The sequence below is a fragment of the Brachionichthys hirsutus genome, chromosome 4 (genome assembly GCF_040956055.1).
Source record: "Brachionichthys hirsutus isolate HB-005 chromosome 4, CSIRO-AGI_Bhir_v1, whole genome shotgun sequence".
NCBI lineage: Eukaryota > Metazoa > Chordata > Actinopteri > Lophiiformes > Brachionichthyidae > Brachionichthys > Brachionichthys hirsutus.
In genome coordinates, this window is record NC_090900.1 from 5452565 (window position 1) to 5470106 (window position 17542).

The 17542-nt window shown below is 44.8% G+C and overlaps 1 protein-coding gene across 1 annotated transcript in view; it reads right to left on the reverse strand.

The window, feature by feature from the left end:
• Positions 1–17542, reverse strand: part of aopep (aminopeptidase O (putative)) — a 56570-nt gene that overhangs the window by 5252 nt on the left and 33776 nt on the right. Inside the window, exons 14-16 of the mRNA XM_068760988.1 lie at positions 4430–4546; positions 519–605; positions 285–433 (exon numbers count right to left, since the gene is read on the reverse strand). Of these exons, the coding sequence (XP_068617089.1) occupies positions 293–433; positions 519–605; positions 4430–4546 (345 nt within the window). The 3' untranslated portion in view covers positions 285–292. The remainder of the gene's footprint in view (positions 1–284; positions 434–518; positions 606–4429; positions 4547–17542) is intronic.

Genomic DNA, 17542 nt, shown 5'->3' on the forward strand with positions numbered 1-17542 from the left:
ATCAGGATCAATTTTCAACACAAAGTTTTCTTTTATGGTCTCCGGTTGAGAATTAAAGGTCAAATATGAGATGGAAATATTGTCTGTAATCTGCAGGAATACGTCAAGAACTGAAGAATGATATCTTCTAGAAATATTTTTGAGAAATTCTCCTAATTTTCATTCACAAAGCAATAAACTGTTGTTTTCCTTCATCAAGAGTCAATAAAAATACAACAAGACTCCCTGAGATTTGCCCTTCCCCCCCCCCCCCATTTCCATCCAACAACAGAATGAGAGTTCACCTGCAGCATCACAGGACCATCTCCTCCACCACTCGGCGTGCAGACGGGTCCATTTCTGGCTGGACCAATGAGAGGCAACGGCGAGCCAGCGCCTGCTGCTCGGGGTCCTCCTGAACCATGAGCTCTCCATACAGATACACACCCATGGCCTGAAACACACACACACACACACACGGTCATACACACTTAAAAGTGTCTGAAGCTTCCATTGTTCCATTATCTGGGTGTATTTACTTGGTCATTAACCAGAAAGTGTTCCACATCTCTGTAAGCCTGAGCGAATGAATGTTTGACCACCAGCTCACACCAGCGATGACGCACCTGCAGGCAAAACAGGGGGAAAAGACGCTTTAAGGAATCACAGACACAAATGATCACTAGATTATGTGAAATCTTAAAAGGACCCGGACTCGAGGGATGCAAATGGCAGCATTATATTTTCTACATTTACACATGAACAATAAATCAAAGAATATAAAGGAGTTGTTTAATATACACATTTTTAGATATCACAATTTTGCACTTTCACTAAAGTTTATTAAATAATGAGATTAGAGGCTCTTAAATTGCTCACTACTTTCTGGAAGCTGAAAGTAAATCTGGATACAAGCATTAAAGTCCTATTTAATCCATTTGTAGGTGTGTGTTTGCAGGTCTCCGATGTGATTTACCGTACGTCTGCGTGTGTGTGAAGGCTAATGCATGGCCTTTCAGCCAGCGGATCAATAGGAGCTGCGTTGCCGAGGTTACAGGAGACATCAGAGACTAGCTCTGTCCCCGCCTCAGCCATCATCGTTCATCATCTGTTGAGGATGTGGATGCACGCAGTCCACATGGACGGATTCGCTCCTTCACGAAGACGAACAGGAGGACGGAAAAGTGATTTAAAAAAAATATATTTTAAAGCTCCGTTACATCCTTAAAGCTTGACACTTTTTCATTCCAATGTCTTTGACGACTATTTCCAGACGTAGAGTAATAAAATAGTTCTGTGGACAGTAAAGGTAGACTGCGTGCATGGGATTTATTTTTATTCGTGAGGATTCCATTGCAACAACTTTACATTTGTGCAGCGCTTGCTTGTATTTTGAGGCAGTAGGAAGAGGATGTACCCGAAGGCAGCGTGAATGTGAGCGAGAGGAGATCGGGTTTGGTTCGTCGCACCTCTGCTTGTTTATGTAGCATGAGAATAGAGACAGTGGAGCAATTTACATCTTCACATCCTGCATCCTGCTAAATAAACACGGCTAATTGATTTCAGAATGGCTTTTAATTTTAATCCCCCCCCCCGCCCTTCATTCTCCGACTGTGTTTACTCCGAAATAAAACCCAAAGCAGAAGGATCGAAGTGCAACTTGCTGCAGGAACAAGGATGTGTGTGTCTTTATCCGGCCCTGCCCTTCTGGCCTGCGTGGCCTCGGCAGCTGTTCCCTGCACTGGGGTACATTCCTGGGGAGAGCCCTGGGGCAGAGCAGCTGCCCGCTGCAGCGCTCTATTTTTTTACTTTTTCAGTTTCTTGCAAGGCCCCCCCTCCTCTCTCTGACGCCATATGCAATAACACAGTGGCATTCCTTCCTATATTGCTGCCCCCCACACGTCTCCTTCACCCACCAGCGCTCCCACCACTAAGACTGACGCATGTACGGACGCCACAACCGACACGCTCTCTGGTGCTCACCTAATAAAATCGTTACTGACATTAGAGACGCACAGAAATAAAATCATGTACAAAGTAATGGCAGTTAAGATAAAAACAGATAACTTTTCATTTTAAACTTTTGCAGGGTGAAGTTTCCAGTAATTTCCTTTACTGAGGATTTTTTGCCAACAGCTTTTGTGACTCATGCTCTTGAAAGTGTCAGCAGGAAGCTAGCATCATTCAAAATACTTTTTCATTTTGGTTTTGTACCGATATAAAACAAGCAAAATGGCTCCCACTCAAAAGCAGCCCAGTGCCAAGGCTGGTAATTCTATCAAGGCATCCAAAAGCAAGCTCAGAACCCCGCAACCATAATTTACTCTTACTCAATTGGTAACAGGCAACTATTTAAATCTAAATCAGATACAAAAGGCCGGAATTTGCCCCTTTTTTTTAATCCATGCATTATTCTGACAATTTAAAGAAAATATCACGTTAAAATTAACTGGAAATAAAATCTTACTATAGATCCATACTAAAACGCAATAAAGTAACAAATGAAAACATAAGCTAATAAACTAATTAAACGCATTATAATCTCACAAGGACATGAAAGTATTACGTGATGCACGCACTTGTAATAAAATAAAAATCAATCATGACTTTCTTCTCTTTTCTTCTTTACTGCTTTTGTTTCCTGTCATTTTCGTGAGCGTCTCACACATTCGCATTCCGTCTCTTTCTTGTACGTCTCTGCTCCAATACGTGGAGTTTGATTCGATGTGGTCCTCTGAGGTCTCCAGTCGCCGGAGGAGTAAACCCAACCTCAACAGAAACACAATGCGTCCCGTGTGCGTGACCGACAGACGGCCTTCGATCCACACAAGCCTGCTCTCACAGAATCCGACATCCACTCTCAGAACCACACGCATGCTTTCCGCAGGTACGTGGGGCCGCACGGAATCTCGCGTCACATGAGGCTCATGGGAAAAATCTCGGTGGTTCGGCTCACACATGCAAACGCGTGCACTCACGGTATTCATGTTCAGTCCCACAGTTCACAAAGCAGACCTGCTAAATTGTAGTTTCTCACAAATCTGCTTTCAAAGCCACGAATAAAAATCACACATCTAAAGCTTGTGTGTCCGTCTTCAGCGCGCCTTTCACCCAGAAGCGTCTTTATCGTGTGACTCACACGCACGGGGTGAAACAGTGTGTGTGACACCAGTCTGAGCTGTGCTCGTGGAAAAATGCTTGGAACAATACAATTGATCAAATCAGTAAAACGTCTCATTAACAGGAACAAATTATCTGCAGAATTGTTCTAATTATATGCAGTAAATGTATGCAGTGATTATTACACATGTAATAATGAATGAGTTTGAGGATGCGTCATCGGTCAACATAACTAAGAATCGTTGCCATCATCCGATATTCATCCCGCTGTGAGAAGCTCTTATTTCTATGGCGGTAAAAGCTACAGAGGCTGAAAGGCACTCAGTCTCGTATTTGTCCAAGACTTTCCAATCATCAATCCTCCTGAAGAAGATTTAATACTGGACACAAAACGACGATGAATACAATCAGGCAGGAACGCACAGAAAGGAAGGAAAGAGAGGAGAATGGATTACGGCATTTATAAGGAGAGACGCAAGTGATCCGGAATGAAATTACCAGCATTAGGACAGGTCCCTAGCCTTCAGACAGGTGTGTGCATGTTTGAGAGTGTATGCGTTTCCATGCCTGGTCCCTGTGTATTTTTTAGCAAACACTCGGAAGCTTCCTGGAAATCGCAGATGGGAATCTGCTTTCATCTTTCCGGGAAGTGGTACGAACATAAAGCTGAACCCGAGGCCGAACTCCAAGTGGCCTCGGCTTCGGATGGCCAGGGTGATTAGCGAGGGAAGTCAGAGAAGTATTAGAGGCATTGTTTGAGAACTTGAAGAAATACCATGCTTGTGGAAATTATAAAAAAAACGAAAAAAGACTTTAGATGCAGCGGTAGATGTCTGGAGTGCAATAAAGACTTCCTTGGATCCATACAGCAGAACAACCGCAGTAAATAGATCGGTGCACAAATTAAACAGCACGTACAGTAATCCAAGCCAGCGTTAACGTAAAAATAATTGAGTTTAGAATCATTTTTCTTTCCAACATGAGGCTAAAACAGACATCTTTGTTTTCAGATTCATGCTCCTAAAGTGGGAGATGGCATTGCACACACACACACACACACAAACTCACAAACATTAATAGCACCATTAAGAAACTTGTGCAGTCCTAAAATGTGACGCAAATACTTCTGGGATTGTGTCAGTAATGGTGGCTGTAAAGAAGAGAGCCGCCATTACAGCAGAATTTACTACACATTACTAATCCTCGTTCCCTGGGACGGAAAAGGGAGAAGAAACCTTTTCTTTTCTTTTTACGACCGGGGGGGGGGAGATTACCGAGATGACGCATAAGGCCTACCTGTCAGAGCATGCGAGTGGGTGTGTGGTCTTACCTCGGCGTCTTGATTCTGCAGGTCGTAAGTTCTCTGCAGAGCAGGCATTAACGCAGCGCTCAGCTCCTCTTCCTCAAGCAGGAGCTCCAGAAGCATCACTAGCTGCTCCGCTGTCGCCTGAGGAGACAGAGCAATTCACCAGATTAACGGTACCGGCTTCCACAAGTTCCCTCGTAAAAATCTACCGAGACACGTTATCAGGAGTAAAAAAGAAAAACGTTACACCCGACTGATATCAGCGGCTATGAACTACTAAACTATCAAACTTATGAGCATATTAAACGCTGCACGGCTGTTTTCAAATATTTATTTGCATTTAATTTTCATCTCAGTGCTGGGGAGGAGCTGATGGGGGGGTGGGGGGGGAGCACATCAGTAAGAGCCGGGGAATTAATGCAGCCTTTAGAACAGAGGGAACGGCAGCATAATAAAACTGAGCTGAGATGGCAATTAAATAAATATGGTAAACCGAGCGAATCTTGTGCAACTGGGAAATATTAGAAGATCGGCAAAAGAGGAGAGGTGAAGGAAAAGTATTAACATTCGAATCAAGGACAGAGGGGATGGGAAACAAAGCAACAAAGTTTTCCTTTTGATAAAGTGCCATTGGGGAGACAGAAAGAGAGAGAGCGGCTTCGTTTAGCGACACGCACGACCAAAAGACAAGACGGCGGAAGCCCTGATTGCAACGACGAGGCCTCGATGAACGTAACACGCCATTTTATTCTCATGACTAACATCTACAGGGACGCTGAGAAAACTCAGCCGTGAATTTAGACAATCATTCTGAGGATGGATGTGGGCAGCGAAATGCGAGAGCGACTTCCTCCCCCGGAGACAGCCGTGCCCAGTCATGTTCGCGGTTTTCCCCAGCCACGCTCGCTCTCTCTCTCCCTCTCTCTCTCCCCGGTCCCAGCCTGGGACACAATTAATGGCTGACGTCCCCACAGAGACCCACCAAGTGAAGCAGAGTGCAAGAGGGAGCAAGAGGAGGAAGGAAACGACAGACGAGGAGGCTGACTGGCAGAACGGCTCCGCTCACACATCCAGCAGAGACGAGAAAGCTGCATTTGTGCGGCGGATATTCACGACGGGCCTTTGGGTTGAACTTGTGTTTGGTAAACAACCTCCTTAATGGTTCTGGGAAATATCGGAATTAAAACCAGGAAGTATTCCAGCGTGTTTGCAAGCGGTGAACTCAAACACCGCCACCGCTGCACAGACACACACCGATGATCATCTAACTCTTCGTCGCCCTCCATCGCCCGTCCTCCATGTCCACATCCCTCCATTTTATGAAGGCTGAATGTGTTCTGGAGTGGTGTCTCCACCTTTAAGGGGTCTCTCCTGGGCCCACCCATGATCATTCACCCTCCCATCCTCTGAAAAGTGAAGAGTGCTTCCTGACACACACACAACACACACACACACACACACACACACACACACACACACACACCCCTCTGCACTGACTTGTGTTTATTCCTGTTTGAATATTGCTATGGCAGTGATCAATGTCTGCACCAGCGTATCTAAATTCCAAGTTAATGATGATGCACTGCTAACCCATTTACACAAATTCAGAAACATTCTATCTGATCAATATTGGTACATCTCCAAATATATATATATATGCATGAAAATGGTAATACTTCTTCCGTCGATACCTGGTTTGTGTTCAATGTCATATTCCTGTAGTGTTCCACAACCGCTTCAGGGAAATCTAAATTCACAGTAGTGACTGGAACTGGAGAGAGAGGGAGATGATGGGAGTGAGAGAGCAATTATAGGGGGAAAGGTGAACTCCACGGCTGAATACTCCCTTATTAATGGCACAAAAAAGCCCCAATAATGGCACAAAAAAACATCCAAACAGCCAGACAAATGCGCACACACACACACACACACACGCCATGACCAGGTCATGAGTAACTAACAATAGCCCTTAATAGTACAGTGCTGAAAGCGCTTTACCTGAAGGGGGAAACTTATCCCGCTCTATCTCCACCATTCATGTGGAAAGATCTCCTCAGACACATGAAAGAGGCGTTTCATTCCCATGCTGTCCGTCAAAGCTGAGGAATGCTGATGGCGAAGAGAGAGAATACGCGTCGTCTCTTTCTGCCTCTCCCTCTCACACACACACTCTCTACTTCCGTACAAACCACTGACACTCGGTTGCACCCACTCTATGGAGAGTGGGTGCCTCGCAAGGACCTCTGGGATGTCCCCTTCACATGCTGATGATGAAGATGAATATATTTATTAGATAGAACGTTAGGGTACAAGTACAGTCAAACAGTAGCATGTATTACAGTACAAGTACAGTCACACATCCTGTCTAAGAGGAGCATTTCAAAGAAGCCCTTGACGCATGCACAAATATAGCCTGTTTGCTGCAGTGGCCGAGCGCTCAGTGAGACAAGCAGCTGCAGTAAACACCATCACAAACTATAAATACATGAAAACGCTCTTTAGCTTAGTGTGTGTGTTGATGCATGTATGGCGTGTGCGTGTGTTCCTGCCAGGGGGGGTGTTGGTTTGTCACAGACAGAAAGAAGCACCTGTATGTGTGTGTGTGTGTGTGTGTGTGTCTGTCCATATATGTAGGTGTATGGGGCCAAGCGACATGAGTCATGCTACTGCCGCTGCACGTCATTCAGCATGAAAAGCAAAGCACTTCACCCTTTAGTACAGAACGTGTAAACACACACACACACACACACACACACACACACAAACCGTCAGCAGCAACTTAATTGTGATATATTTTCACGTTTAAAATTTCCGATACAGTCGGCAGGCTTGGTTGACTGGGCGACCGGTTTAAACGATGTAAAGGGTAGTCCAAAAGAAAAAGAGAAAACACGGAAATCAACTCTCTCCAATAATCCATCACTTGTTCAGCATTTCCATGGCAACATCACCGAGTAAGATTGTGTCCTGTACAGCGAGCCTTTATAACAGGACCAATACTAAAGACCCGCTTTCTAAACCTATCCCTGGCATTCTGCATAACGTCTGCCTACACGCCTATGAGTCTCTTGCTACTGTAAAGGTCGCACACCATCACTGAAGGGGGGGGGGGCTCAGATAACCTCCGCTACCCGATTCCTTACCGCAGCTTATTTACTCAGTCTTCTTGGTCTTTTTTTTTGGCACTTTTCTCACCGGGTTCCATGCGAGGCATCATCAAACTCTTCTGAGTTGCATGTAGAAACAGCAAAGTCACGCTCATTATGACTAACTGCCAATGAGAAATAAAAGCGTGTGAAAAGAAGACAAACATTTAAATAGATAAAGAGCATGAGGGGAATCTCATGCACAATTCACTCATTCAATGCAATGGTGCTCGCCGAGGCTTTCTTTCCCTCCCCCGTTCCGTCGCTCCCCACATCTGTGGCGCTGTGGAAAGTGAGCTGCTTGTTCAGTCACTCTGCATTATGGCATTTGGAAACGTTGAATAACTGACATTATAAAACCAAACTGTGCGCTGGGCGTTTGTGCGATGCCTTTCAGCCACGAGGTTGCCTTTTATTTTTGTCCAGCCACCGGCTCGTAAAAACGCATTCTGGCACCGGCAGCTAAAGGCCTCAGCCCACGCCGCAGGTACTAAGGTTTCCACTCATTCTTCCCCACAAATCCCTCCCTTTCTCTCTGCCTCCGTCTCCATGACTGTCTGCTTCCCCCCCCCCCCCGTCTCCATACCAACTCCTTTGCACCGGACCGAACTGCACGTCTGGCTCCTCCAATTATTACACTTGATTTAAGGGCTCAAACATTCATCTGCTCAAAATGCAATGGTAGGTTCAGGGCTCGAGGAGAAAACAGTGCTCCAAGCAGCTGTTTGGATTCTCTCAGCAGCCATGACAGCATAAACAGCATCACAAATACTTACATTTTTAATTGCCCTGTAACTGCTTCATACAGCTGCACGGAATTAAAATGCGAAGCGAAATACGACAGATGGTCAGGAATAAAATGACCGGGGCAAACAACCAAATGCTCTGAAGAATCTAGTTTGGGAATATTAAATGTCGGTCTTTTTATTCTGTGAATGTCCGGGATCATCTCCATTTAACCTCAAACGGCATTTACTTCTCAAGTAGGATAAAAAAAAAAAAAAAAATGAGTGAGGGTTTGAAATCAATGAAAGAGGGCAAAGCAGAAAAAAAATCTCAGTAATAAATTAAATGTTATCAACCTACTTGGGAATAAACATTTTCAGTCATTTAATGCACTTATACGTGGTCAGACGTTAGCAGGAAGCTCCTCTCAAGCAGTGGAGACGTTGCTAAAAGATGCTGCAGTCCTGAGAAGACCTCATAAATGTAAAGCCTATAAATATGATAAGTAGCTAAGGAAAAATAAATGTGTCCACTCTGGGGATATTATTCTGCAATCTTGTGGCTTCACAAGGTCTAAAAAGACATTATAAAAAAAGGCCCGCCGACTTTATAGCTCATCTAATGCTGACATGTTGTAAACCAATTTCCGGGTAATGGGATGGAGTGCACGCACACACACACACACACAGGACATGCTGAAAGGTCATCTGTGAGTCACATTTTACTCTTTCAACGTGTAAAATGGGCCCGTCTTCTGTGCTATCATCTCCTCGCATGATGTCACACCTGCTGCTGCAGCGGCCCGGCGATGATCTCAAAGATAGCGCCGGTCAGACAGATGACCTTGGAGATGCCCTCCAGCAAAAGAGCATCGACGCAGTCTAATCACGAATTACATTCATTCTTTGTTTCCCCCGCTGTAGTCAAGAACCGCAATATCTACAGCGAGCGGGATGGGGGGGGGGGGGGGGGATTTGGATGTTTGTTTGAGGGTCTGGCTGGTGCAATCAGTTGAGAAACAAATCAGGAAAAAAAACCCATAAATGTTTTAAATAAATTCAAGGGAGACAGCAGAACAAGAGGAAAAAGGCAGCGAGGAGAAACGGGAAGCTTGTGAAGCTTTGACCTTGTGATCGCGATGATTCTGGATTCATATCGATGCGTCTTCTGACGGGAAAACACGCGCTAACAACTGGCACATTGTCAGCGACGTTCACCAGCAGGAGCATAATCAGGAAGCAAATTCGCTGCAACATGATACTTAGCCAATCAGCAGAGCCAATTTGGAACACAAACAAAATCCATGTGCCTTAATTATGCCGTGAGCGGGATAGATTTTGAACTCGACTAGACATTACGCTCACATCTTCCCAATTCTCCACCATTTCACCGCCTGCACCCGCTTCGTGCTTGTCTGTTTTTAAGTGCGCGTTTGATCAGCTGCTGGTTGTTAAGATGGGTAGTGTTGAGTAGCAGCCCCCCCCCCCCCCCGCCCCCGCCTTCCTTCCTTCCTTCCTGGCCTTCAAGTTCACAGTCTCAGGACAATCAAAAAGCAGCAGCGTCACAGCGGGGTGGCGAGTCAGGGGTTCAGCTGAGAAAGCACACGCAGTGGGCCCGACGGTGGGGAAGGACTACTTTCACTGAGCCGAGCCCGGACACATGCGCGCACCTTTAACATCAGTATTGTTGGCTCTCTTTTTTTTTTTGCTCGTTCAACAATGCCTTTGTGCAGCTGCAGAAAGTGGGGCATTTCCTCGTTCACTTCTACGTTCTTGCAATTTGGCATTGATCTAGAGGGCAATTAGCATGTTTTCTCTCCTACTCATCACTGCTCTGACTCATTCACGCTTGCACACACTTCCAAAAGAGGAGAGGTTTAATTAATTCTCTGGCACTCCATGCTTTGACGCAAGCCACAAATCCAAGCGTGTTCAGTGCATGCCCCCCCCCCCCCCCCCGCCTCCATCTTACCATTCCTTCTCCTCCCACAAGTCATTGTTTCGGTCCCAATGGAGACGCAGACAACTTCTGGAAAGCAGAGATCTCCCTACAGGACAGCACTTGTTAATTATTGTGCTGCTGTTGTTTTGTGAGAGCCCCTTCATGTAATGAAGCCACCTCCAGTTAACCTCCATGCAGGTGCCCCTCCTAATGAACCAATAGGAGTCAGCACCAGGAGGACACAGAGAACCCTCAGAATGAGACAGTGCCAACCCCCCCAGACTTTTAAATTTTTTTTTGAAAGGGAGATTGAACAAAAGCAACACATCGGAAAGCTCTTCTGTGCTGCCATTGTTTATCTACAATGAACAAGCCAACGGCAGTGTGTGGATTTTGATGCCAGCTATCTGGAATCAAGACACGTGACTTGCAACACATTGGCGTTGGCGTTTTTCCTTACATGGGTGGTTTTCGGCTCTCCCTATTGGTTCCTCCATGCCATCCTAAAGCCTTGCTGTGTTTAAACAGATGTAGATTCACTGCTGCCGTCTCAGTGGCAGAACAACAATGTAACGCCCTCATAACTTCTGCCCCGAATAGCGAGGTGCAGTAGAGGCACAGCATTCCCACCTTAAACAGGCTAAAATGGCCGTTTGGAACAGAAGTGGAACAGAAGGGCGGCTGTGTGTGTGTGTGTGTGCGCGTGGGAGGAAAATAATTCATAGCAGTGTGTCACATCCAAACAGCTGGAGGTCAGCTTTGACAAAGACTTGTGGAGAAGAGAGGCAGGCAGGATGACTTTGTAGCTACAAACTGATGAATCAAAGACTTTATAGAAAAATCTGTTTGTAACGTTTCCTGGGAACTCTGAATTTATTGACCTCAATTTGAACAATTTAACACTACTACACAAATGCATCCCTTCTTTTTGTTGTTGTCCCCGTTTGTCCACATTTGATTTTACTGGGGTTGTGTGATGTCCATGTCCTGCTTTGGAGGATTTTCTGCCTTCCAACAACAACATCCTGACATCTCCAATCCAAAATCATCACCACATTGGAATTCATTTAAACCTGATGCTCCCCACCGACACAGCGCAGTCACTTATCTCACAGCTATCTGCCTACTCCTTAAACACATAAGGAAGTATGACATGTGATTAAGGCTGAAAATAGCAAAGCACCCAGGTTTAATTTCCTCATGTCATTTGTTCTGGCCTGATCCTGGGAGGGTGAGAACAGCCAGGCTGTGGTTAAATATTGACCCTGGGGGAGGGGGGGGGGGGGGGGGGGGGGCTGAAAACCAACAGTGTTTACCTGTTACACTACATTTTCCTTTAAGGGGTTGTGGATAAAATTAGCAGAGCTGTGTGCTGCTCTTCTGACGAGCATTATATACGCCGAGGATTTCAGGGTGCGTTTCACTGAAGAAAGACGGTGAGGATGAGGTTAAATCAGCAAATATACAATTACAATACTTAAAAATAGAAATAAATAAATGGCTTCAATTTCCCAAAATATCACGTAAAAGATTTCCAGCTAAAACATAAGGGTGTGAGAGAAAATACCGAATATGTGCGAGTCTAACTTGGAACCAAGTGAAGAGAGTAAGTCAAATATCAAAAGTTTCTAAATAGGAGAAGACACCATTTCAGTACTTGTTTTTGTGCTTGTGGAAAGTTTCTGGAGAAGAATTAAATGAATTTTGAGTTATGGTTAAAAAAAAGAAAGAAAAGAAAACAAGTCTTAATGGACAGACAGATGGACGGGAGGGAACTCATCCCTATACGCCCATTCCAGCTGTACAGAGCTGCAATAATGGGGGTAAAACACAAGCGATGACCTCCGGCGTGGAGTGATAGCATCTCCCTCTGACAGTCCAGAGTCAAACACGGAGAGGCCGCGGCAGCAAAAGACGAGATGGGAAGAGGAGAACGCTGAGCACGGCTAACACAGACAGACCATCTACAATAAAGGTCATGTGAGTGTGTGTGTGTGTGTCTCTTGTGTGAACTCCGGGCTGGCTGAGTTCACCAGTCTGAGCTGACAGAGGTATGTGGGATGGATTAAGCCCAGATATCTGCTGCAAAGACAGACACGCACACACAGCTGCCACACACACACACAAAGGAAGGAGAAAGGAGGGAGATGTTAGAGACCAAAAACAGAGATAGAGATAGAAAAGGCCTCTGAAAAAGACACCAATAGCAGAAACAGATGGAAATTAATTAAAAACTTCATGTTTACTCAGCATTAAAAGCTGAGGACGACCAGCCATCTGTGTTTCTGCGCTTTTAACTCCACGTCCAGTTTAGCAGCCCGAGACGTCCCAGACTGGGGAGCGTGGAGTTAAAGCTGTCGGTTGTTCAGCTTCTTTCAACAAGAGAACATCTTTTTCATGCGTCTGTATGACTGGATTAGAACTTGATTAGTGTAGATGACGTTTTAATCTCCTGGCAGTGTGAATGACAGGATACACAGCTTCATTAATGAGTTACAGCATGTTCATTATTATTATTATTATTCCGTGTAGCAGGATGAAAACAATGATTATTATTTGATTACTTTTTTCCTCAAGCTGAAATAAAGTAAATTATTAGTCAGAAGGAATCAAAAGATACTTAATCAATAAATATCTGGTCCTGATGAATGTAGGAAAGAATTCAAATCTTACACACACACATACACCCCCCCCAAAAAAGACAAAAAAGTTGCCTAATTTGTCCGTTCATCCCCTTTTCCTTATCCGGGTCAGATCATGGTGGCATCAGGCGACGTCACGTATTCCAAACATCCCTCTCCCTCAGCGACACGTTGCGGTTCCACATGGGGGATTACAAAGTCTTCCGACTTATATCAATGCCAGAAAGCAACAATTCTACTCCGAGATCCTTCCCAATGTCTGAATTCCTCACTGTATCTCCAAGGCTGAGCCTTTATCCCAACCGTCATCTCAACAAATGAGGAAAGAGCATCATGAGCCAGAAAGCCACCGACTATCAGATATCTTGGACACATTTTATTTATTGGTTTCATGTGCAGACAGTTCTAGAATGCTCGGCGTCGATGAGCTTGGCAGGATGCAGCCGTCATCACATCGCACGCAAGCATTTTGTGTGCATCGGTGTGAATTAATGCACGTCTGCGTGCGTGTGCTTTTAACAAGGCTAATAGCATCAGGGCTGTCTGAGACCGCCGCCGTTACCGCAGCCATTACCGGGAAAGACAGCCGTTTAGAACTCAATACTCTTATTCATACAAACGCAACATTAAATACCGTTTCCAAATGCCAGAATCAGCTTTTATGTGAAAAGCATCGATTCGCTCCACCCCCGATTAAGGAGCAGGTTCCAGTCAACAGCCGGGACGCTACAATATCTGGATAAAGCGTCGCCGACTAGAAATTGGTGTTCAAACTGGCTCCAGAATGAATAACGTAGATTTGTGAGAGTGACAAAGTGCTTGTTGTGCACATATTGTGGCAGCCTTGTCCTGGCAGGCTGTGTTCGCTCTCTATCTCGCTCTCTCTCTCGCTCTCTCTCTCGCTCTCCTTGATGTGTTTTCCATGTGTGTTGGAAAGACAAACACAGCTGCACTTTAACGACACTAAAATACTCCTGGGATTGAAGATGCATGCATGCGGCATGCGGCATGCGGGTGGGAGTCATACTGTCTGGGCGTGCGTTCGTTTTGCCAACTTCGGCGAGAAGCCTGTTGAAGCAACACTTGGCTCTGTGCAACTAGCCCTCACTCGGGTCTGAGAACTCCCGACCCCAACGCATTGCCTAATCGTTTGTGTGTGTGTGTGTGTGTGTGTGTGCGTGTGAACATGCAGTGGGTACGTTCCTCAGAGAGTCATGACGCCCTAAGTGGTATCTCAGAGCAGCTATGCCTGCCGTTAAATGGTGCGTCAGCATCGTTAACCCTGACGGGCGATTCCTTTTGCAGGTTCTTTTTGCAGTCCCTTGTCGTTTGCCGTACACACCCATTCACAAACACATGTACACTCACACACATTAACACTTGGAGACAGCAGGGAGTCTTCGGACAAGATGGGACCGGCTGTGAGCTTCAAATGACCCCGAAAACAGAACTTCTGCCGAGTGATAAATGAGACAAATACACTCTGGCCCTGTTCCCCTCTCACTTTCTTTCAGCCTCGCTCCCCCTCATTAACACGACAAAATTGGAGCCATCGCCTCCCCTCCCATCTCTACATGTGAATCTTCTCATCTCTAATACATGTAGTGATGATAGATTTCAAATTCCTTCCATCTCTGTCTTTTTATACCTACATAGAAAGCTTTTTATTTTTTTACTTCATTCATACCAACTCAAGAAACGGCGCATAAAACAGGTTGCTTTTCTATTATTTCTAAGAATTTGTGAAAAAAAAAGTGGGGATTTTAATTTCAGTCATTTTTATAGCCATTTTTTTGTCATGCAAACGTGGCGAGTATCCCAGATTAAATTCTGGAGTCATGCATAAGAGACGCCGCAGCTGCGTGTACGTTCCCTAGAAGCCATGCAGAGATTTACAGAGCTTACTGTTCCTCGCTTGGCCACAAAACAAAAAAAAAGGTTCCGCCGCAAACATTTATTCAGAGGAAAACAAGCGGACCGAAAAGTGTAATTTGATACTGAATCGACAGCTTAATGACGCAAAGTCAGCGTGACAGAAGGGCGAATCAAACTGCACTTGTTTGCGAGGCTGATCCATTGATTCTCTCAGAATCCGTTCTTCCTGCTCAGCGTTTTCCACAACAGGACCGGCATGCATTTATTCAGCCATTGTCCTGCTCCTGCTCTGTCGTGTCTTCAGATGTCCTGCACCTACCCCTTTCTGCCATTCTCCTCTGGCTATCGCTTTCACTATTGTCTCCCCCCCATCTGAGCTCAGGAGCCACCATTCATGTGTTGTACACAAAGGAATTCGGTAATCCAGTTACACAACAGTATCTGTGTGATTCTGTTGGTCCACTAAAGTCAACGGATTGAATACTTTTCAACTCATCAAAGACGTTCTCGCGCGCGGTGCAATTGTGAACAATGGGGAGAGTAAAATTCCTCCATCCATAAATCTTTCCATCTACAGATCATCCATCATTCATGCTTTCATTTTTGAGCACCAAATTGGGCCCAGTCATGGCAAAACTCGCCACCCAACACACTCCTCGGTTGGGTGACCCAAAAGTCATTTGCAATAACCTCTTTCTATTCTCAGAAATTAAATATTTGTTTTCTCCCTTAGTTGTTAAAGTTGCAGCTAAAATCAATTCCTTATTGGACAATGAGTTGAGACAGTTTATTATAAAGACATGGCAAAATTCACTTTGCAAATCATTCCCATTATTTCCTCATACTTGGACCTAATAAAAACGCACTGAGATGTTGACAACAATTTGACAACACTGCAAATAAGCGATTGGCTGTTGATCAGCAGCATAATCCCGTTCACCGCAGCTGAACACGATATGAAACGGACCCTTTGAGTCCACCCAGTTATTTTTAAGCAAATGTTTTCCCTTTAAATTCCAGTGTTGCTAGCTTCAGTCGGCATTATGTTGGAAGAATTAACAACAACACCCCCCCCCCCCCCTCAAGGAGAGAAGACAGACACAAACTGAATGTAACCTCTTGTTTAGCTTTAAAACACCACCAAGTGGTAAAAGTGGCCCACATAGTTATTTATAATAAACTCCTCACAACCTTTTAAAAATAATTAAATAAAGTTCCCTAAAGGTAGCAATACTTCAATTTAAATATCCCATTAAAGCAAGAGAATGGACTGTTTTGCAGGAGCTCCGTATTTCCTAGCTTGAGTTATGCTTTCATTTTAAGACAATTAATGGGTTGCGATCTGATAATGAAGAGGGAGACACGGGCACACAGAGACACATCCTGATGTGATGAAGTCTGTCCGGAACCAGCCATTTTCCTGAATGTTCCCATCTTTCTTCCAGAATACCCCCTTATCCCTGATTCATTAGTAATAAATCACAGGGGGGAAGAAAATTTGCAACAGAGGGAGAAAGAAGGAGGGACAGTGGTATAAAACAGGAGACGGTGCATGGGAGATGAAAGAAAGAAGGATAACCAGATGCGTCCTCATCATTTGCCGAATGTGGCTGGAATAATTTGAAGCATCGCCGCCTCATCAAGGAGAACAACACAAACAGGGATTCCATAAAAAACACCATTAATAAGCGGGCATGCTATATTTAATAGTCCGCTGGTCAAACACACACACACAAGGAGAGAAATAATTAGATTTCAAAGGGAAAACAGAAAGACTGTTGGGTAATTTGTTATTCAATCTTCCTGGTTATGGAAACCAATTTGCAACACGACTGAGTCTCCGGTAGAGAAATGTGGCCTCGGTCTAAATGCCACCTGAAGAACCACACCCAACAGAGGCTCTTTGATCACAAATCCCCCCCCTCCCTGCTTTTTACTGCCCCATTGGGGCTCCAGTTACCCCTACTATTCCCCCTGTCAACTCGTCAACACCACACCAGAACACAGCACACTGGATTTCAGTTCCCACTCCAACAAGGTAGTCTCTCTCTGTAGTTTTACATTACATTCTGAAATGGACCTCGGTAGCTGTATTATGTTTTGCATACCATAGTGCACCACTACACACTCCTGTTACTTTAGCTCGGAGGCCATTAGCTTGATGGCAGTACAGTTAAAAGCTCGCCTTTATTTTAGGTTGTCCTCCCCCATCGGTCAGTCACAGCATTTTCTGTTCATCTCTATTATTGGTTCATCATAAAAGGCTTAAAATGCCCAAAGACATAGGAAAATATTAATAACCTCGGTAGTTATTAGTGTTAACGAGAGTCCTCAGACTGAATAGTTTTACTGCTTCAAAGTGTTTACCCAAGTCCCATTAAGATGGATGAGTTCAATCGCGACCAAAGGAATCAACAGTTGATTTAACTCTCTCTTGTTTTAATGGTAAAACTTTTCAGAGAGCAGTCAAGTGATCAAATTGAGTTTGTTCCATTTCCAACGCTTTCAGCTGCACCTCTCTCAGCCTCGTGCAACGGATGAGATTTGCACCATTGTCATAAAAAATAGCTGCTCTGCAAGTTCATGAAGCCTCCAGATGCCAGTAATCAACTCAACTGACCCAGTCTCTTTCAACAGATGCCCGTAAAGATTAAAGAATTAAAAAAAAACTACCCCTAACTTCCTGTTGTTGACATTTTCTCATCTCCAAATCAGGTTCTGGTATGAAGCTCTAAATTGCCACGTTGCTGCGAAGAATTTGTGAAAGAGAACCTGTTCAGACCTGGCATTTGCCTCCGCCTCAGTGG